The 24,081-nt window shown below is 43.9% G+C and overlaps 1 protein-coding gene across 1 annotated transcript in view; it reads left to right on the top strand.

The window, feature by feature from the left end:
• The window catches only part of ATOH8 (atonal bHLH transcription factor 8), a 29,239-nt gene extending 6,017 nt beyond the window's left edge, over positions 1–23,222 (top strand). The window contains exons 2-3 of the mRNA XM_058186417.1: positions 9,893–10,084; positions 22,090–23,222. Of these exons, the coding sequence (XP_058042400.1) occupies positions 9,893–10,084; positions 22,090–22,095 (198 nt within the window). The 3' untranslated portion in view covers positions 22,096–23,222. The remainder of the gene's footprint in view (positions 1–9,892; positions 10,085–22,089) is intronic.
• The last annotated feature ends 859 nt before the right edge of the window (positions 23,223–24,081 follow it).

Raw genomic sequence — 24,081 nt, 5'->3', positions numbered from 1 at the left:
GGGGGTTTTGAAAAAGGGAGAAACAGCTGCGATGGCGTTAAAAGGGAGAAACAGCTGTGATCACACATTGCTCCTAGAAACACGAAGCTGAAGCCTGAAGATGACGAATGAGACTTCGTCAAAACGTCGCCAAGACACTTCCAATTTTATGTGGGAGAAAACCCGAATAACCAAAGACCTACATACAAACACCCGCGAAAACCTCAGAAAACAAACATACATACACACACACATACATATACATACATACATACATACACACACACACACACACACATACACACACACGTTTGTGGATCGTTGCAACTGTTCTGGCATTTTGGTGATTTCACAGAATCGAATCAATTCCCTGCGGTCTTTCCCCAGCGCAAAATATAATATTTGGCAGAGCTGCGGAATGTCTATTGGTCTTTTTTCAGCGCTTGGCCACATGGGGGGAAAATAAAATAGCTGTGTGTGAAAGCAACACACAAGCGATAAAAGCAATTTTTTTATGAGTCTCCAGATATTTCAAGCAGTTGCTTTTTCTAGGATGTGAAAACCTAACACTGAAGTTGCTAAATTTTGTTCATTTTTTTAGCCACATGTATGGACCAAGGTAACCTTAGCGAGCCATCAATTTAGATTACAGATTAACGGAATTGGAAGGGACCTTGTAGGTCATCTAGTCCAACTCCCACCCAAACAGACCCTTCACCATTTTTGACAAATGGCAGTCCAGTCTCTTCTTGAAAGCTTCCAGTGATGAAGCGCCCCTAAGCAGGGGGATGGACTAGAAGATCTCTAAGGTCCCTTCCCACTCTGTTATTCTATTCTATTCTATTCTATTCTATTCTATTCTATTCTATTCTATTCTTTTCTTTTCTTTTCTTTTCTATTCTATTCTATTCTATTCTATTCTATTCTATTCTATTCTATTCTATTTATAATATAATTTGGTGCCTTACAAAGGTGTGAGGCCTCCCACCAATAATTTTGCAGAATAACACTAGGGAGTTTACATCTTTTCGTCATATTTCTTGTACACTTGTTTGTATATTTATTTTTCGATATTATCAGCCTGGCTAGAAAAGCACTCCGAAGTCTTCCACAACTTCTGTTGAGAAAGTTTTCTTTTCCAAAATAATCCCAGGATGTTCCTTGTTCTCAGAATGAAATGAATTTAATGTACATAATGCAGACCAAAATTCCTGCACTGTGCATGTCTTCCTTTAAGCAGTTAGTAGAAATAGCAATACGGAGAAGCCTCGGCAAAAGAAAATCGGATTATTACAATCTAAGTAATAATTTGGGTTTGTTTTTCTCTCTTTCATCGCGCGCACAAAAAAGAGGAAGAATGTAGATCCAAGTGATGGGATGCCAATTTTGGATTTATTTTATTAGCTTCTGCAATCTTGTGTGATTGTTTGAGAGCCAGTTGGTCGAGTTGGTTTAAAAGCTGGACTAAGAGCCAGGAAATCTGAGCTCTAACTCTGCCTTAGGCAAGTCAGCCAATTCAGTAACAGAATAACAGAGTTGGAAGGGACCTTGGAGGTCTTCTAGTCCAACCCCCTGCTCAGGCAGGAAACCCTATACCGATTTCAGACCAATGGCTGTCCAAGCTCTTCTTAAAAACCTCCAGTGTTGGAACGCCCACAATTTCTGGAGAGAAGTTGTTCCACTCATTAATTGTTCTCGCTGTTGGGAGGTTTCTTCTTAATTCTAGGTTGCTTCTCTCCTTGATTAGTTTCCATCCATGTATTATTATAGGTTGACCCCCTCTTTTTTTGTGACAGCTCCTCAAATATTGGAAGATTGCTATCATGTCTCCCCTAGTCCTTCTTTTCATTAGATTTGTTGTTGTTAGTCAGGAAGTCGTGTCCGACCCATCGCGACAACATTCCTCCAGGCCTTCCTGTCCTCTACCATCCTCTGGAGTCCATTTAATCTCACTCCATCCAGCCACCTCGTTCTCTGTCGTCCCCTTCTTCTTTTGCCCTCAATCCTTCCCAGCATTCGGCTCTTCTCCAGTGAGTCCTTCCTTCTCATTAGGTGGCCAAAGTATTTCAGTTTCATCTTCAGGATCTGGCCTTCTAAAGAGCAGTCAGGGTTGATCTCCTCTACAATTGACTGGTTTGATCGCCTGGCAGTCCAAGGGACTCGCAGGAGTCTTCTCCAGCACCAGAGTTCAAAAGGCCTCAATTCTTTGGCGTTCAGCCTTCCTTATGGTTCACTAGATTAGACCTACCCAATTCCTGCCACCGTTCTTCATATGTTTTAACCTGCAGGCCTTTAATCGTCTTTGTTGCTCTTTTCTGCACTCTTTCCAGAGTTTCTACATCTTTTTTTTTATAATATGGTGACCAAAACTGGGGTAGTGGGAGTAAGTGACTTCAGGCCAGTCCTTCTCCCTGTCAGCCAAATCTAGTCCCATTTCAGGCTCGATGCCAGTCGGGTGACTTTGGGTCAGTCTTTCCGCTCAGCCCCAGGAAGATGGGAGAGCCAAACCACTTTTTAAAGCCCCATGTGGTTGCCAGGAATAAAATCTGATCAAAGGACAAATTGCATATGTGCATGGATATTCTCTTTCTCAGATGATTTGCGTATTACAGTTGTACATCCTTCAACTAATTAAAAACAAATAGAAGATGTGAGTTAGATGGTAGGATCTGGTTAACCCTATCTAAGCAACGAAGCTAAGTAGGGTCAGACCTGATCAGTTTTTGGATGGGAGTCCATCCAGAATATCAGTTCTGTAAATTATTCTGGGTGACCAAAGAAAAATCAAATGGGAATCCACTTCTGCATTTTCAGGAAGAAAATGACACGAACTCTATCCATGAAGTCACCAGAAATTGAGTTTAACTCCAAAAGGAAAAATGTCTTTGTGGGACAGGACTGGATCTAACTTGGCCCAGCCAGTTTCTCCAACCTTTAATTACTGCCATGAAGAACTTGGAAAATATATTGAAGTCAGGCCTGCCGTGATTTTTCCATAACAAATGAAGAGATTGGACAATAGCCATGAATCCCCACTGTTTGAATTATTACCTGTCCATTCCGAATTATTGATTGGGGATTGAGGTTACTCAAAACAATAAGGGATTTTCATTTCAGCAATGTGTTTTGAAACTTTTATTTCGTGGCAGTTCCCAGTGGATCTTTAGAATATTCTAGCTCCTAGTCGAAAGGATAAAATAGATTCCATACAACCACCCCTCTATCCTCTTCCTATAAACTAAACTCTAAAAATTAACCTCCTTATCTGGGAATAATGAGTAGTGGAGCCCAGTGCATCTCAGAGTCATCTACTTTATAAAGCCATTGCAGGTAGTCCTTGCCTTACAAATACCCGTTTTGTGATATTCAAAGTTACGATGGTACTAAAAAAAGTGACTTACGACCACTTTTCACACTTACAACCATTCCAGCATCCCCATCAAAATTTGATCAAAATTTAGAGGCTTGGCAACTGGCATGTACTTATGATAGTTGCAGCGTCCCAGGGTCACGTGATCCCCTCTTGCGACCTTCTGACAAGCAAAGAAAAATGGGGGAAGCCAGGTTCACTTAACAACCCTGTTACTAACTTAAGAAACTGCAGTGGTTCACTTAATGACGGTGGCAGGAAAGGTTGTAAAATGGCAAAACTCTCTCCCACGACTGTCTTGCTTGGCAGTGGGAAATGTCGGGCGCCATCGTGGTCTCGAGTCTAGGACTGCCTGTGCAAAGTGCTTGGGGCTTGTTTGAAGCATCTTGTAAGACGTCTGGGTCATTTGTTCCTTGCCTTTTAAATTCTATCAATATCATCTAAACCCGATCCTCCCCAGAATGGGCCATGAAAATATGAGTATGCTAGATAAGGAAAGAGAGGAGTTTTGATGTGGAGACTCTAGAAAGAGTGCAGAGAAGAGCAACAAAGAGGATTAGGGGACTGGAGGCTAAAACATAGGAAGAACGGCTACAGGAACTAGCTTGATGAAAAAGACTAGGGGAGACATGATAGCAGTGTTCCAATATCTCAGGGGTTGCCACAAAGAAGAGGGAGTCGGGCTGTTCTCCAAAGTACCTGAGGGCAGAAGAAGAAGCAATGGGTGGAAACTAATCAAGGAGAGAAGCAACCTAGAACTAAGGAGGAATTTCCTAATACTGAAAACAATCAGTGGAACAACTTGCCTCCAGAAGTTGTGAATGCTCCAACACTGGAAGTTTCTAAGAAGATGTTAGATAACCATTTGTCTGAAGTTGTGTATGGTTTCCTGGCTAAGCAGGGGGTTGGACTAGAAGACCTCCAAGATCCCTTCCAACTCTGTTATTCTATTCTATTCTATTCTATTCTATTCTATTCTATTCTATTCTATTCTATTCTATTCTATTCTATTCTATTCTAATGGATTCTGTTATTGGTTATATATATGAGGACCCAGATTGTTGGGGGGGCAATAAGTTGACTTTGTAAAAATATACAAATAGAATGAGACTATTGCCTTATACACTGTAAGCCGCCCTGAGTCTTCGGAGAAGGGCGGGATATAAATGTAAACAAATATATATATATATATATATATATATATATATATATATATATATATATATATATATATATATATATATATATATATATATATATTCCTGCTGAACAAAATAAGAGGGAAAAAACCCCACCAGGGCTGGAGCTTGACTGGAATGAACTGCCATGGTGGGAGCCAACCGGAGACCTTTGGTTGAGCGCCTGTTTTAATCCGTGCAGTTGGAATCTCGGCTTTGCCTGGCTTAGTTCTCCTCCTCAACAAAATGCGAAATGCAACAGGTGGGCCCCAGACCAGTTCAAAGGACAAGAGATCAAGCGATGCTTTGGCTGAACCGACAGGTGGTCCGTTACTTCAGCTTTCAGGGTTGATCTCCCACTTCTGAGGAACGGGCTCAGCAGCAGCTGGTATTTCAGTCTCTGTAGGAGCATTCAGATCTCAAGAGGAGCCCTTTGGGAGAGGTTTCCTAGTTAGAAGCTCATCTTTCTCAAATACAGGAGAGGCCTTCATCGCCCTGTATTGCTACTGGCAAGAGAATCTACTGTCTTGGAGGCTTTATTTGTCTGCTAACTTCTCCATAACTCCATAACTTCTCCATAACATGTCTTCTCTTTTAACAAGGTTTGAATGACCAATAGAGAGTCTTCAGAAGTCTCCAAAAGACAAACCGGAAAGTCCAGGTGCCTCTTGAAAAAGCACCTTTGGGACTACCAATAGAAGAGATTATTTGAAGCTCAGGGTTGGAGCCCTGAGTTGTTTTCTTGGAGATGTTTCACTGCCCAACTAGGGTAGCTCAACTTCTTGAGCACTGAAGATGTTACCTAGTTGGGTAATGAAACGTCTCCAAGAAAACAACCCAGCTCAGAGAGCAGTCAGGAACTCCCACAAGCTTTGAATTGCTCATCGGTTTTAGCATTAATTTGCATGTGTTTGTTTTTAAATGTTGCGCTAGCCATCTTGAGTAGCCCCCAGGGAGAGAAAAGTGGGACACAAATAGAATCAATCAATCAATTGCACCAAGTGACGACTTCCGTCAAGCTTCTAGCTAAAGATTTTCTGCCTATAAATTATCAAGAAGCATCAAGAGCACTTCTGTGAACCTAATGATATCTTAGTCTCCTTTTCAGACAATGGAGATTTCCAATATGTCTATCATCCTATCGGAATAATGCCTTTGTCTCAGGCTAAATAATAAAGTGGGTGTAATCTCTCATGTAGCAGAATCAAGCAATTCTTCCCCTACTCTAATTTAGCAAGAATTGACTCATGGCTAAGCCTATTAAGCAACCATGCCAGGAATTTTAAGTCTACCTCTGCACGTAACGGTCAGAATACAATGAATAGGATTGTAATACAGATTTAACTCCATTCACAAATGTTTTTTATATCTACAGAAAGAAGGATGGGATACCGTGCAGTCCCATTCCTTCTCGACCCAACGCTAGGATCCTAGTTTTCATCTGAGAAAAGAGCAGATAATTTAATCATCCTGTTCATTCCTTGCTTAGAGAAGGAAACCATTAAAGCATCTCAGCCTCTCGTAGACCATATCAGGAGCACCTGAGACAAGAAGCAACGGGTGGAAGAGAGATACCTCAGTCATCCAGGTCATGGTTGTGCCAAAGGAGCTTTTTCAAGAGGCAACTGGACTTTCTGGTTTTTCTCTGAAGACGTTTCGCTTCCCATCCAAGAAGCTTCTTTGGTTCTTCAGCAGTTCCAAAATGGCTCCACACCCATTTGCACTATTCATGTTTTTTTTTAATTTGAATTTATATCCCACCCTTCTCCGAAGACTCAGGGCGGTTTACACTGTATTAAGCAATAGTCTCATCTATTTGTATATTTATATACAAAGTCAACTTATTGCCCCCCTAACAATCTGGGTCCTCATTTTATCTACCTTATAAAGGATGGAAGGCTGAGTCAACCTTGGGCCTGGTGGGACTTGAACTTGCAGTAATTGCAAGCAGCTGTGTTAATAACAGACTGCTTTAGTCTGTTGAGCCACCAGTGACCCTGAGGGCGCATAGGAACCTCCAAGTGGCTTCAGTGATTCTCAGAAAGAGCGCTAATGGCCACATGACTGCAAGGGATATAAATCTTTCCATTCCCCCACCGTTTGGTCAGAACTGAAGAAGCTTCTTGGATGAGAAGCGAAACATCTTCAAGGAATAACAAAGAAAGTCCAGTTGCCCCTTGGGGGTGGGGTGGGAGGAAAGCAGCACCTTTGGGACATTAAAGAGAGATCCGACCTAGAACTAAGAAGTTTCCTGACATCATTAAATGAACAGTTGTACATTGAAGACTTGGGATCTAAACCAGGGGTCTCCAGCCTTGGTCCCTTTAAGATTTGTGGACTTCAACTCCCAGAGTTCCTCAACCAGATTTGCTGGCTGAGAGACTCTGGGAGTTGAAGTCCACAAGTCTTAAAGGGACCAAGGTTGGAGACCCCTGATCTAAACAACCTTCCAAGGATCTCAAAGCTTTGGAAGATATGGGCTTTCCAACAGCTGAGTCCCAACACAATCATAGCTGGTGGAGTAATCTTTCCAAGTTAAACTTTAGTCTAGTTTATAGCTTTGGGAGTCCTTGATGGCCTTCCATCCATGTGCTATAGAAGAACAAGCCTGATTAGTTCTGATATTTCCTGAAATATCTATCAGATGCTATCAGCTGCTGAGGTCAAAGCATGCAGCTCTGGTCACCACAACACAAAACAGTTGCTGAGACCTTAGAAAGTGCGCAGAGAAGAGCAACAAAGATGATAAAGAATCTGGATGATGTATCCTACGATGAACGGTTGAGGGAGGGAGGTTATGTCTAATCTAATGAATGTTTTCTAGGACTTAAAAACGTAAAACATAATCAAGGAAAGGATCTCAGAGGTCTTCTAGTCCAGGGGTCCAGGGGTCTCCAACCTTGGCAACTTTAAGCCTGGAGGACTTCAACTCCCAGAATGCCCCAGCCAGCTTTGTTGAAGTTGAAGTCCTCCAGGCTTAAAGTTGCCAAGGTTGGAGACCCCTGTTCTAGTCCAACCCCCTGCCTAAAGAAGAAGCCTTATACAGAATAAAAGAGGTGGAAGGGACCTCAGAGGTCTTCTAGTCCAGTCCCTTTGAAAGGCTGTCACAGAGAAGATGGGGCTCAGCATATGCTCCAAAGAACCAGAGAGCCGAATAAGAAGTAACAGGTGGAGACTTATCAAGAAGACATTCCAACTTAAAACCAAGGGAAAATTTCCCGACAACAAGAACAATTAATCATTACTTAATGCCTTGCCTCCCTGAGTTATGGTTTCACTGGAGATTTTCAAGAATAAACTAGACAACCATTTGACCAGGATGGTATATAAAGACTACTGTCGTGAATAGGGGGCTGGACCAGGGGTGAAATCCAGCAGGTTCTGACAGGTTCTGGAGAACCCGTAGCGGAAATTTTGAATAGTTCGGAGAACCGGTAGCAGAAATTTTGAGTAGTTCAGATAACTGGTAAATACCACCTCTGGCTGGTCCCAGAGTGGGGTGGGAATGGAGATTTTGCAATATCCTTCCCCCAGGAGTGGGGAGGGAATTAGGATTTTGCAGTATCCTTCCCCCTGGAGTGGGGTGGAAATGGAGATTTTGCAGTATCCTTCCTTGCCATGCCTACCAAGCCATGCCCAGATAACCAGTAGTAAAAAATTTTTTACTAGGCCACTGGGCTGGATTAGAAGATCTCCGAGATCCCTTCCAGTCCTAGGATTCTATGTCATAAACTGTTTTTCTACCGCTCTGAAATGGGGTGTTTCAAGGCCCTGACCTGGACGTGAACCATTCGGAGCATTAAAAAATTGGAACCGTCCATTTTGAAGTCGAGCCACTTCCTTTGAAACCTTCTGCGAATTTCTCAACGCCCTGCATTCTGAATTCTGCCTGGAAGCGGATTAGCAGCGAGCAGAGTCGTTTTAAGAAAAGAATTAATTCCTGAAGTCTGCAGGATGACTCCCGTTCAGCTTTGCATCCGTCAGACTTACTAGACGTTTGGCACGTAAAAGCGCCCCATTTAAAGCATGCTGGGAGTTAAGTATGATTGCTATTATCAAAGCCGATATTATGGCCAAAGGGACACAGTTGACAGATTAGCTTAAAACTGGGGAAGCTTCCCTGGCCATGTTGAAACCTGGATATTCGGAACTGAGTTTAAGGAGGTGCTGGAATAGCAAACCTGATTTAAAAAAAAAAAAAAGTCTAATTTTATCCAATGGAAGTTGCATTCTTGTTTCTGGATTGTTCACATTTCTCCTTTGGTTTATTAGTAATTAGTGGAAGAGAGTCTGTTGGGTCTTGTTAAGGCACCAGGCCACAAAGTAAGAGACTGGGAGTTCTAGTCCTGCCTTAGCTACGAAAACCAGACTTTGGGCCAATCACCAGGAGACCGGGAGTTGTAGTCCCGCCTTAGCCATGAACGCCATCTGGGTGACTTTGGGCCAATCACCAGGAGACCGCCATGAACGCCATCTGGATGACTTTGGGCCAATCACCAGGAGACCGGGAGTTGTAGTCCCGCCTTAGCCATGAACGCCATCTGGGGGACTTTGGGCCAGTCACCAGGAGACCGGGAGTTCTAGTCCCGCCTTAGCCATGAACACCATCTGGGGGACTTTGGGCCAATCACCAGGAGACCGGGAGTTGTAGTCCCGCCTTAGCCATGAACGCCATCTGGGGGACTTTGGGCCAATCACCAGGAGACCGGGAGTTGTAGTCCCGCCTTAGCCATGAACGCCATCTGGGGGACTTTGGGCCAGTCACCAGGAGACCGGGAGTTCTAGTCCCGCCTTAGCCATGAACTCCATCTGGGGGACTTTGGGCCAATCACCAGGAGACCGGGAGTTGTAGTCCCGCCTTAGCCATGAACGCCATCTGGGGGACTTTGGGCCAATCACCAGGAGACCGGGAGTTGTAGTCCCGCCTTAGCCATGAACTTCAACTGGGGGACTTTGGGCCAATCACCAGGAGACCGGGAGTTGTAGTCCCACCTTAGCCATGAACTCCATCTGGGGGACTTTGGGCCAATCACCAGGAGACCGGGAGTTCTAGTCCCACCTTAGCCATGAACTCCATCTGGGGGACTTTGGGCCAATCACCAGGAGACCGGGAGTTCTAGTCCCGCCTTAGCCATGAACTCCATTTGGGGGACTTTGGGCCAATCACTCTTACTCAGCCCAGCCTGGAATGGCAGAGGGTGTCCTGTTCGAGCAGGGGGTCAGAGTAGAAGACCTCCAAGGTCCCTTCCAACTCTGTTCTTCTGGGTTCTATGACACTTGGGTCCTGGGAACCACAAGACTTCTGTTTCTCCGTTCACAGGTGGTCCTGATGATCTGACCCCATGTGTCCTGCTGTCCTTTGCAGGTTCCCTGCTATTCCTACGGGCAGAAGTTATCCAAGCTGGCCATCCTAAGGATCGCCTGTAACTACATCCTCTCCTTGGCTAGACTGGCCGACCTGGATTACAGCGCGGATCACAGTAACCTGAGCTTCTCGGAATGTGTGGAGCAATGCACCCGGACCCTGCAGGCCGAAGGGAGGTCTAAAAAAAGGAAGGTAGGTTTCGCGTCGGAGGAGAAGAGAGCCAGCTGGAAGGGAGGGAGGGAGGGAGGGCTCTGCCGTTCTGGGACTTTGTCGAGATTTGCAGCGGCTGCTGTTTGGTGCTTTCATCAGTCTCTTATCTTTAAGGGTCCCCCCACCCCCCCACCCCAGTGATTTATATTCTTCTACCATCAAGCGCTGGGTCTTTCCTTTTTTTTCTGTTTTAAACACATTCTTTTGGGTTTGAATAACCTTGATGGAGTTATGCAAGGTTTAAGAATGTTAAACAAAGCAAGAGATGCAGAACTTTGGCTATGTGCTTGGGTTTTCTTTCTTTCTTTCTTTCTTTCTTTCTTTCTTTCTTTCTTTATCTCTCTCTCTCTCTCCCTCCCTCCCTTCCTTCCTCCTCCTCTCTCTCCCTCCCCTCATTTCTCTTCCCTCCTCCCTTCCTCCCCCTTCCTTCTTTTTTCTATCCTCCTTCCTTCCTTCCTCCTTCTCATGCTCCCTCCCCTCCTTTCTTTTCCTCCCTCCCTCCCTCCTCCTTTCTTCCTTCTTTCTTTTCTCCATCTTCCTTCCTTCCTTCTTTCCTTCTTTCCTTCATGGGGCAACAGATATTGTGTAGAATAATACTGGTCTTCCCCCAGCTGGGGAAGATGCAGTTTTAACATCCTTCCCTTGACTTGTTCGTGTTCCTAAAAGCAGCGTTAAGGAAGCAGGAATATTTAGCCAGCTCCACATGTCCACTCCCAAATGCCACGACTGCTTTCACTTTCCGTGGGTGACCTGGGAAAATCAGAGAAAACTGTTTCCAGCCCTCCCCCAATGTCAGATGAGTCCCGCCAGCTGGGCTGTGCAAATGCCAAAGTCTCCTTCAAGGTCATCAGGAAGTTCCCTCTTTCCTGACTCAGGCGGTCTTTCTTACCGGGAGCCGTAGACACAGCACAGGTAGTCCTCGACATATGACCACAGTGGACCCCCAAAGTTTCTGTCGCTAAGCGAGGCAGTTGCTAAATGAGTTTCACCCTTTTACCACCTTCCTTGATGCTTTCTTGTTCAGTGAATCGCTGCGGTTGTTAAGTTAGTAATATGGTTGTATAACCGTTGGTTATATGGTTGTTATAACTGCTTGTGTTGAATACTGGGGATCTCTCCTCCCCCCTCCCCCCCAGGAAACCCCATGCTCCACATAACAACCACAATGGGGAGAGCCGGCATTGTACAGGTGCCTCGTTTAATGACCGCAACAACTTATGACTGTAATTCTAGGCTCAACTGTGATTGTAAGCCAAGGTCCACCTGTATGCTTGTGTGAACAGTATAACTCGGGTGTTCCTTGCTTTTTCGGCTGCAATTCCATTTTAGCATCCCCTACTAGTCCCAAAGGAGCTTTTTCAGGAGGCAACTGAACTTTCTTGTTTTTTCTTTTGAAGGCATTTCGCTTCTCATCCAAGGAGCTTCTTCAGCTCTGAGTGGATGGTGAGGAATGGAAAGATTGATATTCCTTGCAGACAGCTGGTCATTTGCATCCTTTTAGAGAGTCGTTGAGGCCACTTGGAGGTTCATCTGTGTCCTCAGGGTCACCTGAGCAGTGCAAATGGATGTGGAGCCTTTTTGGAATTGCTGACTGTGTTGTAGTCACACCCATTCGCATCACTCAGGTGACCTCTAATGACTCTCTAAAAGGATGCAAATGACCAGCTGTCTTCAAGGAATATCAATCCATCCCTTCCCCACCATCCTGACCGAGCTGAAGAAGCTTCTTGGATGAGAAGCGAAAGGTCTTCAAAAGGAACAAACAAGGAAGTCCAGTTGCTTCCTGAAAAAGCACCTTTGGGACAACCCTGACCTGGAGGACGGAGAATCTCTACAGATCCCATTCTGGGATCTCCTTCCTGTCTTTTGAAGGATTCGGTGAAGCTGGTCCCATGGATGGTTCTCGCTCTTCCTCTAGCCCAGTCCTGTTCACCCCGGTTGCCGATGAGTTTTCTCTACCCTGGTTCAATTTTTCACACTTCCCCAAAAACAGCTGGTTCACGCCTCTCCTGGCAGGCAGAGGCTCCAGATGTTATATTTTTACTGGGCTTGTGAGTCCCCTTCCATGATCCACTATCTCCTTTTTACTGCATGGAATTTGGGTTTTTTTTTCTTCTTCTTCTTTTTTCCCTCCTTCTATTTGTTTTTACAATAGGAAAGGAAAGGAAGAAATGTTGCATTCTGCTCTGTCCAATTTCCTTTGCTCAGATGCTGAATTCCTTCATGGTCTGATAAGGGGCCAAGAAATGGTTTAGCCATGACAATCACCTCCTCCTCCTCCTCCTAATCGCCATCAATAGGCCTTTAAAAGAAATCTTCTTTCAAAAAAAGAAAAAGAAGATATTTGAAGTTTTTAATGGGCCGTTTAGCAACTTTGACAAGTATAATTCTTTCTGAGAAGGAAATTATTCTTCCCACCCACCCCCCTTCTCATCCCTTAATAACAGGACCGTTTCTGAAAACTGTCCAATTTAGCTTTCATAATAAAAAGCATGTTTATTTACAGCCAAAAGTTCACAAAAAGTGGCCTATATCTTAATCTCACTTGATTAAAACACCAGGCTAGAAAGTGGGAGACCAGGAGTTCTAGTCCCACCTTAGACATGAAAGCCAGCTGGGTGATTTTGGGCCAATCACCAGGAGACTGGGAATTCTAGTCCTGCCTGAGCCATGAAAGCCAGGTGAGTGACTTTGGGCCAATCACCAGGAGACTGGGAGTTCTAGTCCTGCCTTAACCATGAAAGTCAGCTGGATAATTTTGGGCCAATCAGCAGGAGACTGGGAGTTCTAGTCCTGCCTTTCAAATGAAAGCTGGCTGGGTGACTTTGGGCCAATCACCAGGAGACCGGGAGTTCTAGTCCCGCTTTAGCCAGGAAAGCCATCTGGGGGACTTTGAGCCAGTCACTCTCTCTCAGCCCATCCCACCTCAAAGGGTTGTAGTTGTGGGACTGGGGGTAAGAGAAGGAAAGAATATTAGATTTTTGTCACCACCTTGAGTTGTTTATTTAAAAATTAAGAAGAATTAAGGTGGCATGTAAATCAATAAGAAATATTTCACCCTTAGAATGAGAAATGACCCTGGAGAGATATTTCTAGTTGAAATGAGGCCAACCTACCTCAACTATTACTGTGGGATATTTTCAAATATTTTTAGTGGACAAAAGTTCAATTCAGCTGCTTCTCTGGGTTGTGAGTAATTAAATAATCCAAGTAAATCATATGCAAAGTTGGGGCAGAGTTAATCCCCACACACAACCTGGGCCTTTACAAGGATACCATGTTTGTTACGTCTGTTCCTCATTGTGTGATGGTGGCAATGCCGTTTTTTCTACATCCCTGTGTTTGTTGGGTTTTTGCTGTCCAGCAAGAAGTACAGACGTACAACAGTTCGCTTAGTAACCTTTCGTAGTTATAACAGCACTGAAAAAAGGGACTTACGACCATTTTTCACACTTATGACCGTTGTAGCGTCCCTACGGTCACGTGATCAAAATTCAGACACTTGGCGACTGACTCATATTTATGACGGTCGCAGTGTCCCAGGCCCTTTTGCAACCTTCTGACAAGCAAAGCCAATGGGGGGGAAGCCAGATTCACTTAACAACCGTGTTTCATAACTTAAGAACTGCCAAGATTCACTGAACGACCGTGGCAAGAAAGGTTGCAAAATGGGGCAAAACTCTCTTAGCAACAGAAATTTTGAACTACGTTCTGGTCGTAAGTCAAGCACTAAGCTATATGCTTTCTCTGTGGCCATTCCCAGTGGGCTCTTTCTGCCCTACCTAATTGTCAGCTGACATCAGGATCCAGAGATTTCCTACCTGGATCTCCAGGGGTCCTTGCTAATCCTTCCCTGGATCCCTTCTTTCAAAGCGTTCTATTATGAGTGGCCCATATTACCATTTTATAAAAAAAGATCTTGAGACTCTGGAAAGAGTGCAGAGAAGAGCAGCAAAGATGATCAAGAGGCTGGAAATTAAAATATACAAAGAACAGTTGCAGGAAATGGGCAGGTCTAGTTTGATGAAAAGAAGAACTACAGCATTGGTGAAATCCAGCAGGTTCTGACCAGTTCTGGAGAACCGGTAGTGGACATTTTGAGCAGTTCGGAGAACCGGCAAATACCACCTCTGGCTGGTCCTAGAGTGGGGAGGGAATGGGGATTTTGCAGTATCCTTCCCCTGCCACGCCCACCAAGCCACACCCACAGAACCAGTAGTAAAAAAATTTGTATTTAACCACTGGACTAGGGGAGACGTGATAGCAGTGTTCCAATATCTCAGGGGCTGCCACAAAGAAGAGGGAATCAAACTATTCTCCAAAGCAACTGAGGGCAGGACAAGAAGCAATGGGTGGAAACTAATCCAGGAGAGAAGCAACTTAGAACTAAGGAGAAATTTCCTGACAGAACAATTAATAAGTGGACCAACTTCCCTCCAGAAGTTGTGAATGCTCCAACACTGGACGTTTTTAAGAGATTGGACAACCATTTGAAAGGGTATAAGGGATGTGGTGGCTCAGTGGATAAGATGCTGAGCTTGTCAATTGAAAGGTCGGCAGCTCAGCGGTTCGAATCCCTAGCGCTGCCGCGTAACGGGGTGAGCTCCTGTTCCTTGTCCCAGCTTCTGCCAACCTAGCAGTTTGAAAGTAGGTAAAAAGTATGCAAGTAGAAAAATAGGGACCACCTTTGTTGGGAAGGGAACAGCGTTCCGTGCGCCTTTGGCCTTGAGTCATGCCGGCCACATGAACACGGAGACGTCTTCGGACAGCGTTGGCTCTTCGGCTTTGAAACGGAGATGAGCACCGTCCCCTAGAGTTGGGAACGACTAGCATGGGGAACCTTTACTTTTTAAGGTTTCCTGCTTGAGCAGGGGTAGGACTAGAAGACCTCCAAGGTCTCTCCCAACTGTGTTATTCTGTTTTTCTATTACTTCCACGTCCTCAGGCCTTTCAGACCCAGAACCCTAGCATGATCCTTCCAAAAGTCAATCCCATCATTCCTTCGTCGGCTGGAAAATACCTCCGAGAGAAGCACCGAGTTTCCCCCCCCCCCCCGCCTTCCTTCCCCTCCTCTGCCTCCACCCGCCACTCTGTCTCCAGCATTTGAAAGATAATATTCTTTGCTTCATTAGTTTTTCCGAACCTAACAAGCCTTCCTCCCACCCACCCCCACACACACCCCTCGTTGGAAGAGAGTGGGGGGGGAGGCCGTTGACCTGTAGCTGGTTAGCTTGCAAGCCCCTCCGTGCGGTGTGTGGGTGCCTGCACAGAGGCCTTTTTGGTTCTGATTAGTTATTTCGCTGGTGAGCAATTTTGTGGAGCCTAGGGAAGCTGAGCTGAGCTGAGCAGGGAGGGCTTCCCTCCTCCTCCTCCTGCTCCCCCCCCCTTTGGTCTTCTGGCAGTCGCAGACTCCAGATGTTCGGAGTACTGGTTGGGAAGTCCTACTGGCGCCAGTCGGGGCAGAGGGCAGGGGAAAGGCACGCGAGCTGGAACCGAAAACACTCAGTCACTGCAGGATTTGGCATCCCCCCAGCTCTCTGCTGGCACATTCCCCAGCATACTCCTAGCCATCTGTTCCAAAAAAACACTTTCAGGACCTCATCATCACTCAAGATGCAACATGGAGAACAGCTGCTAGAGAGGAACAGGAGGAGGAGTGGGGGGGGGGACCCAGCAAAAGGACTCTTTGTGAGAGAGGAAGCCGAAGTCATAAATAACAGCAGAAGCGTCGTTATAATAGCTCTGGGCTCGAATTGATTTCTGGTTTTTAATCAACTCCCCCCACCCCTCCTTTGCAGACACATTTGGGGAGGATGTGGGGGGGGAATAAAAGTGTCCCCATAAGACCCCCACCTGGAATACTGCATCCTGCTTTGGTCACCACACTACAAAAAAGAAGTTGAGAGTTTGGAAAAAGGGCAGAGAAGAACAGCTAGTTCAGGGGTCTCCAAACTTGGCAGCTTTAAGACTTGTGGACTTCAACTCCCAGAATTCTCCAGCCAGCATAGCTGGAGAATTCTGGGAGTTGAAGTCCACAAGTCTTAAAGCTGCCAAGTTTGAAGACCCCTGAACTAGGATGATTAAAGACCTGGAGGCTAAAAGAACATTGCAGGAATTGGGTTTGTCTAGTTTAATGAAAAGAAAAAGACATGATAGCAGTCTTCCAGTATCTGAAGGGCTGCCCCAAAGAGGAAGGGGTCAACTTATTTTCCAGAGCACCCAAAGGCAAGACCAGAAACCATGAATGGAAACTCATCAAGGAGAGAAGCAACTTAGAACTAAAAAGAAATTTTCCTGAGAGTTAGTTCAATTAATCAGTGGAATAATTTGCCTCCAGAAGTTGTGAATGCTCCAACACTGGAGGTTTTTAAGAAGAGATTGGATAATCATTTCTCTGAAATGGTATAAGGTTTCCTGCCTCACCAAGGGGTTGGACTAGAAGATCTCAAGGTACCTTCCAACACTGTTATTCTAGTCTATTTCTAACCTGAAATTAAGGCGAAACTTCCTAACAGCGAGAACAATTAATCAGTGGAAAAGAAGCTGCCTCCAGAAGTTGTGGTACTTCATCACTGGAAGCTTTTAAGAAAAGACTGGACTTAAGGTCCTCAAAGTTAGAATCATAGGATTGGAAGGAACCTCAGAGGTCTTCTAGTCTAACCCCCTATTCAAGGCTGGAGACCATATGCCATTCCACTCATTTGGTTGTCCTGTCTAGTTTTGGAAGCCTCCACTGAGAGTTCACCTACAACTCCAGGAGGCAAGCTATTCTACTGTCAGAAAAGTTCTCCCTACTTCTAAAGTTGGGTCTGTCCTTAACATGACTTCTTGTCTTGCATTCGTGTACCTTAGAGAATGAGTCAATATCATGTCCCCACAATCCTTCTCTTTGATAGGGTAGACATATCTAGCTCCCTGTGCAAATACAGAATACCAGAGTTGGAAGGGAGCTGGTGGATTATGTAGTCCAACCCGCTGCTCAAGCAGGAGACTCTACTACACCATTTCTGGTGGATGGCACTCCAGTCTCTTCTTGAAAGCCTCCAGTGATGAAGCTCCCACAACTTCCGAAGGCAACTTCTGTTCCATTGAATATAGAACAACAGAGTTGGAAGGGACCTTGTAGGTCATCTAATCCAACCCGCCACCCAAGCAGGAGACCCTACATCATTTCTGACAGATGGCAGTCCAGTCTCTTCTTGAAATCCTCCAGGGATGAAGCTCCCATAACTTCCGAATGCAACTTCTGTTCCATTGGTTGATTGTTCTCACTATCAGAAAATTTCTCCTCATTTCCAGGTTGAATCTCTCCTTGGTCAGTTTCCATCCATTATTCCTTCTCTGGCCTTCGGGGGCTTTGGAAAAGAAGCTTGCCCCCTTCCTCTCTGTGGCAGCCCCTCAAATATTGGAAGACTGCTATCCTGTCTCCCTGGTCCTTCTCTTTGCTAGACTAGCCATGCCCAGTTCCAGCAACTGTTCGTCGTATGTTTCAGCCCCCAGTCCCCTCATCATCCTGGTTGCTCTTCTCTGCACTCTTTTCAGAATCTCAACATCTTTTTTATAGTGTGGTGACCAGAACTGGATACAGTATTCTAGGTGTGGTCTTACTAAGACATTATAGAGTGGTATTAGTATATCCCTTGATCTTGATTCAATCCCTCTGTTAATGCAATTTAGGATTGCATTGGCTTTAACAAAATAAAAAATAGAGGGAACACAGCTTCTGTTTGGAACCCAAGACACCTCTCGCAGTTTGTCCAGCGCATTTCAGATCAGTCCCAGTTTGACAAGTGCAAACCCAGTTTCAAATAAGCAACATGCAGAGAGGGATCTCGGGGCAGTTTTATTGCACTGAACGAGAATGACAAGGATGCTGTTCGGTTCCGATTTCATGCGAGGCCTGTCTCCTAGCGCCATCAATTTCCCAGCATAGCAAATATGACTGCTGACCAATGAGACAGGCTGAAATCATTATTAGCCGTACGGGTGTCAAAGTTACCTTAATTCTCCTTAATTCTTCCTTGAGAACTTGTTTGATGTACTGGTTAAAGGCGACTGAATTCTAGTCCCTGAATTTCAGCTAGCTGGGTGACCTTGAGTTAGTCACTCAGTCCCCCTCTTTCAGCCCTAGGAAGGAGGGAGCAGCAACTCCCAAAAATCCCCCCCCAAAAAACCCCATTGAATAGACCAGCGGTCTCCAACCTTGGCAACTTTAAGCCTGGTGGACGATGAGAAGATTAATAGTAATGCAGATTTAGTAAATAGTTTGACAGTGTTGAGGGAATTATTTGTTTAGCAGAGTGATGGCCTTCGGGAAAAAACTGTCCTTGTGTCTAGTTGTTCTGGTGTGCAGTGTCGTTTTGAGGGTAGGAGTTGAAACAGTTTAGGAACAATTGCTTGGAAGTTTATTCTGGTGCCGTTATCCTTTGATGCTTTAGGGATTGAAACAGGTGGTGGAGCTCAGGGAGAGCTGTTGAAATGAATGCATTTGCCTGGCGCTTTGATTTTAATGTTCCTTGTTATGGTCCCTTCTGCAGCTGGGTGCGAAAAACTAAAAAAAAACAAAAAATACAAACCTTGATTTTACCACACTGGCTTTAAAAAGTCCTAAGTCACTTTTTTTTTCAGTGCCATTGGTAACTTTGAATGGTCCCTAAGCAGGGGTGGGGCTGCTGGGGGTTCGCGGGGGTTCGGAAGAACCTCTAGCTAAGATTCTGTGCAGTTCAGAGAACCCCCAAATCCCACTCCTGCCTGCCCCTCCCCTCCCAGGAGTCCCCATGCGACCTGTTTTGAATGCAAGGCGCCTGCGGAGGCTCAGGGAGGATGAAAATAGGCCCATTTCCAGCCTCCAGAGCTTGGGGAGGTAGTTTTTGCCCTCCCAGAGGCTTGAGGAAAGCCTCCAGAGCCTGGGGAGGACAAAAACGTCCCTCCATGCCGTGGTGCAGGAGGCCGACTAGGCCTGCCCACCATGGCTACGCCGAACCAGGCCACGCCGAACCAGCAACCAGGCAGAGAACCCCTTGCTAAAATTTTTGAAGCCCACTCCTGTCCCTAAGTGAACAGCAACCTGAGTGATGGTATCTAGGCTTTATCTGGATTGGATTTCTCAACTTTAGCCATTTAAAGTTGTGCGGACTTCAACTCCCAGAATTCCCCAGCCTGCATGCTGGGAGTTGAAAGTCCACACAACTTAAATGGGCCGAGTTTGAGACACACTGATCTGGAACTAAGTTTTGGTTTAGTTTACACTGATTCTTATATTCAAAGATTTTAAGTTCAAAGATTTTAAGATCCTAAATAGGGCCAGACCGAATAAAAGGAATTGTGATTAAATTAATCTCGGTACCCCAATCAACCCAACCCCTGAGGTTCCTGAATTATGCATTTAATGAAAAATTGTTTAGATATTCAGGAGGCAAAGGATATATTAGGGACCTAAAAAAGATTAGCATTAGGTTGTTCATTTTAGAGCATTCCATGAGAATGTCTTGGCGATGTGGAAAAGAGAAGCTTGGAATGTATTCATTGAAAGAAATAAATCAGGGTTTTGTCTCTACGAAGATAAATGTTTTGACTACATTATTTCTCCTGACTCCGCATATTTGCACTACAGGAAGATAATCTTCACGGTTAGAGGCAAGAAAATACGTCCCTTGGTAGAATCTGAATTAATGTATCTGGTGGCTCAAAATAGATTGCATTCAACTCAAATCTTTGCTGACATTCAGAAGCTGACCCCAAAAAGTTAATTTGTTGGGTCAAGGTTGCATTTAAAAGAAGTGTCCATTCAGTTGACGTGAGTCAACTACAATTCTACTTTAAAAAAAAAAAAATCTGATACATGGGAGAAGTTAGAACTATTTAAATTATACCCGGTCCAAGAGAGTTCACAATGCTGAGCCAAGGGATTTTTTAATCTAGCTCAAGGTTATAAGATAGCAAAGAAATTTGAAGTTGCAGGTTGCCCCATCCAATGCCTCTTCTCCTACTATCAACGTCTCAATGCCATGTTCTCCGTCCTTTCGCCTGATTTATTTCCATGACAACAGACCAGCCCTGCCTCAAAAAAAAAATACCCCTAACTTTGATTAAATATGCTAAGATGGCTAAGATAAAGAGTAGTAAATATTCCATATTCCCTTTTGGAGCACAAAGATGAGGAAGGAAAGTTGAAGATCTCTTTCTTAGGTTGTTTTCTCACTCTAAAATATGGTGTTCATGTTAATAAAGTCCTGAGTTTATTTTCAGCTCATCTCCTCAGCACTTAAGCCATTTCCCATTATTTACAAAATTCTGTTGCTTGGCAGACAGTGGGATGGGATGGGATGGGATGGGATGGGATGGGATGGAATGGGATGGGACGGGACCAGAGGTGGGTTTCAGCAGGTTCTGACCAGTTCTGGAGAACCAGTAGCTGAAATTTTGAGTAGTTTGGAGAAACAGTAAATACCAGCTGTGACTGGCCCCGGCCTCATCTATTCTTTGCCTCCCGAGTCCCAGCTGATTGGGAGGAAATGGAGATTTTACAGTATCCTTCCCCTGGAGTGGGGTGGGAATGGAGATTTTACAGTATCCCTTCCGTGCCACGCCCACCAAGGCATACCCACCAAGCCATGCCATGCCCAGCAAGCTACACCCACAGAACTGTTAGTAAAAAATTTGGAACCCACCACGGGATGGGATGGAAGAAAAGAAAAGAATAGAATAGAATAGAATAGAATAGAATAGAATAGAATAGAATAGAATAGAATAGAATAGAATAGGAACAGAGAAGAGAAGAGAAATAGAAATAGAAATAGGAGTAGAGTAGAGTAGAGTAGAGTAGAGTAGAGAGAAGAATAGTAGAATAGAGGAGAATAAGAATAGAATGGAATGGAATGGAATAGAATAGAAGAGAAGAGAAGAGAAGAGAAGAGAAGAGAAGAGAAGAGAAGAGAATAGAAGAGAAACAGAGAAGAGAAGAGAAATAGAAATAGGAGTAGAGTAGAGTAGAATAGAATAGAGTAGAGTAGAGTAGAGTAGAGTAGAGTAGAGAGAAGAATAGTAGAATAGAGGAGAATAAGAATAAGAATAGAATGGAATGGAATGGAATGGAATAGAATAGAATAGAATAGAATAGGAACAGAGAAGAGAAGAGAAGAGAAATAGAAATAGAGATAGAAATAGGAGTAGAGTAGAGTAGAATAGAGTAGAGTGGAGAGAAGAATAGTAGAATAGAGGAGAATAAGAATAAGAATAGAATAGAATAGAATGGAATAGAATAGAATAGAACAGAACAGAACAGAACAGAACAGAACAGACCTTCTGACAAGCAAAGTCAATGGGGAAGCCAGATTCACTTAACAACCGTGTTACTAATTTAACAACTGCAATGATTCACATGAACAACCGTGGCAAGCAAGATCATAAAATGGGGTAAAACACACTTAAAAATCGTCTCACCTAGTAAAAATGTTGGGCTCAATTGCGGCCATAAATTGAGAACTATCTGTACTCAATCTTTACTCTCTGCTGTAGGTGGCCAATCTTACCACCTGCCATACACTGGAAGGTGAAGGTCTCACTACGTAGCCTTTTTTTCTTAGATAATAATCATCTAAAGTATGAGTGGTGGAGACTGAAAAAAACCCGGTTACGCCTTCCTCATGCTATCCTGGTTAGTGTTTACCACAACACGATGAGCTGTGGTGCGTGCAATCAAGAAAGAGAAGAGTTGCTTCTAAACAATTGGGATTGTTAGTTTTGTCCATCCAACTAGATTGTCCCCAGCTAACATTCCATAGATGCAAAGTTAAGTACGGTGAGGACCATGTGGCAACGAGTGTTTCTACTTTTAGTTTACTTCATCATCATGGTGAAGGACGTAATGTTCTTCAGAGGTCTTCCAACTTATTTATGGAGTGCAGTGACACTCGTGCCAATAAAAGGCTGGCAAATGACAGGCATTCCTCATTCCCTTTCTTTGATTCGATTGCGTTTGTTTTCAGGAATGACAACCGAAGGGTGGATTGAGCAGAAGACCTGAGCAGATGGTTCATCCTGTCTTCTCAAAAGTGCCTGGGTTCCCATTGAAGAGAGGAGAAAGCATCTGTCGTTTGAAGACCAACTATGGGAAGACTCTGGGTTTCGACACCCTTCTGGAGAAGATGGAGGCCTTTCCTTCTGTGATTTTCTTCTTAAGCCAATGTCATATTTGTATCTATGGAGTAACTTGTCCCTCTACTTCCTAGCAAAGACCAGCCCCATTGTAATGACGTTGCTAGTGCCAAAAAGCTGGTTGCATTTCCATATTTTTCTCCTCAAATCCGGAGATTATGATCCATACATTCTGTAAATTTCAGAGGTCGGCAATATAAACCAGGGGTGTATTGAGATGTGGAAGAAGTCATGGTCGCTTTTGGTGGGATGCACGTTCAGAAATGTGCAGGTGTTTGTAGAGGAAAGGGGTGGCAAGGCCTGTTTAAAGTTAACGGCTGCGGAGCTGAGTCAGAACTGACAAACTTTTCTGTCAGTAAATACAGTTCTACGTACCTGAAAACGGAAACCCTAAAGTCCTCAAGGAGCAGCCCGTGTGCCAGGTATGAAGGATCAGGTCCACATGGGAAGGTCTAATCAAACTGATTTTATTGCTAAAGAGCCAGTGCACAGGAATCTTCTTGACACGCTTAGATCAGGATCAGTGGGATTCAAGGGAGGTTGGATTTAGTTCGTTTGTGGCTAAGTAGCGATTCTAGACTGATTCCTCGCTTGACGCCACCCTCAAGTTCTCTGCTCTTTTTCCCACACATTATTTTTCTTCGCCTTTACCAAATTTTGCTTATTTAAAAGAGCCAGCTTTTCTGAATGAAAAATCGTGACAAACAGCAAAGACCGTTACAAGGAATGATTTCTTTCTATTTTTTTTAAAAAAAACACCATTTAACCTGATTGATTAAGATGGATATTATCAAAGGAAAGGAAGATTCAATAGCCAGAATAACGTCAATGAACAGAATATTCCAGAAAGGTTTATAATGTCACATTTTGAATTTCAGAAATGTTCAAGGCCATGTAATGCAAAGGCATTTGAATACTATGTTGTATATTTCACTTCAAATTGAAGTAAAAAAAAATGAAGAAACTCACTTGGAGTACGCAAATTTTATAAATAATGCACGTCGTGTGTAAGACATATGCTTGTAATGAAGACTATAATTCGATGTTACGGTAAAATAATGCAGACTTTTGAAGAAAAGAATACTATATTTTAGGCAAAGGACAGTGTGTAAATGCCTATCCATTGCCGCTAAATTTAATCTTCTGTTTTATTTATTTATTTATTTCACACAGTATATATAAGCATAAGCATGAAATAATTATACATTATATAAGCATATATATGAGTATAAGTATGTAATAACTATATTAATTGGATATAACAAAAGAAAACAATAGGACAGGAACGGTAGGCACGCTTGTGCTCTTATGCACGCCCCTTACAGACCTCTTAGGAATGGGGTGAGGTCAATGGTAGATAGTTTTTGGTTGAAGCTTTGGGGATTATTTCAGTATAAATTATTTGCACTTCATTTTCGCAAATGAAATTGAGCTGAATAGAGATTGTTCTGCCAATCTATCAAGAGGTCTTACAAGCCTGTAACTCTTCACATTTGGAGCAGAAAGCTCTTCCACTTTTGAATTTTAGTCCTAAATACAGGTAATGAATAAAATGGTTGGGATGGAAGGGGAGTGGGGAGGGAAGGAGAAGAGAAGAGAAGAGAAGAGAAGAGAAGAGGAAAAAGTGAAAAGAATAGAAAATAGAATAGAATAGAATAGAATAGAATAGAATAGAATAGAATAGAATAGAATAGAATAGAATAGAATAGAATAGCAGGGAGGGAGGGAGGGAGGGAGAGAAAAGAGAAGAGAGAGAGAGAGAGAGAGAGAGAGAGAAGAGAAGAGAAGAGAAGAGAAGAGAAGAGAAGAGAAGAGACCAACTG

This window comes from Ahaetulla prasina, chromosome 5, assembly GCF_028640845.1.
Source record: "Ahaetulla prasina isolate Xishuangbanna chromosome 5, ASM2864084v1, whole genome shotgun sequence".
NCBI lineage: Eukaryota > Metazoa > Chordata > Lepidosauria > Squamata > Colubridae > Ahaetulla > Ahaetulla prasina.
The sequence above is the reverse complement of the archived record's forward strand: the minus strand, read 5'-3'. Positions and strand labels throughout refer to the sequence as shown.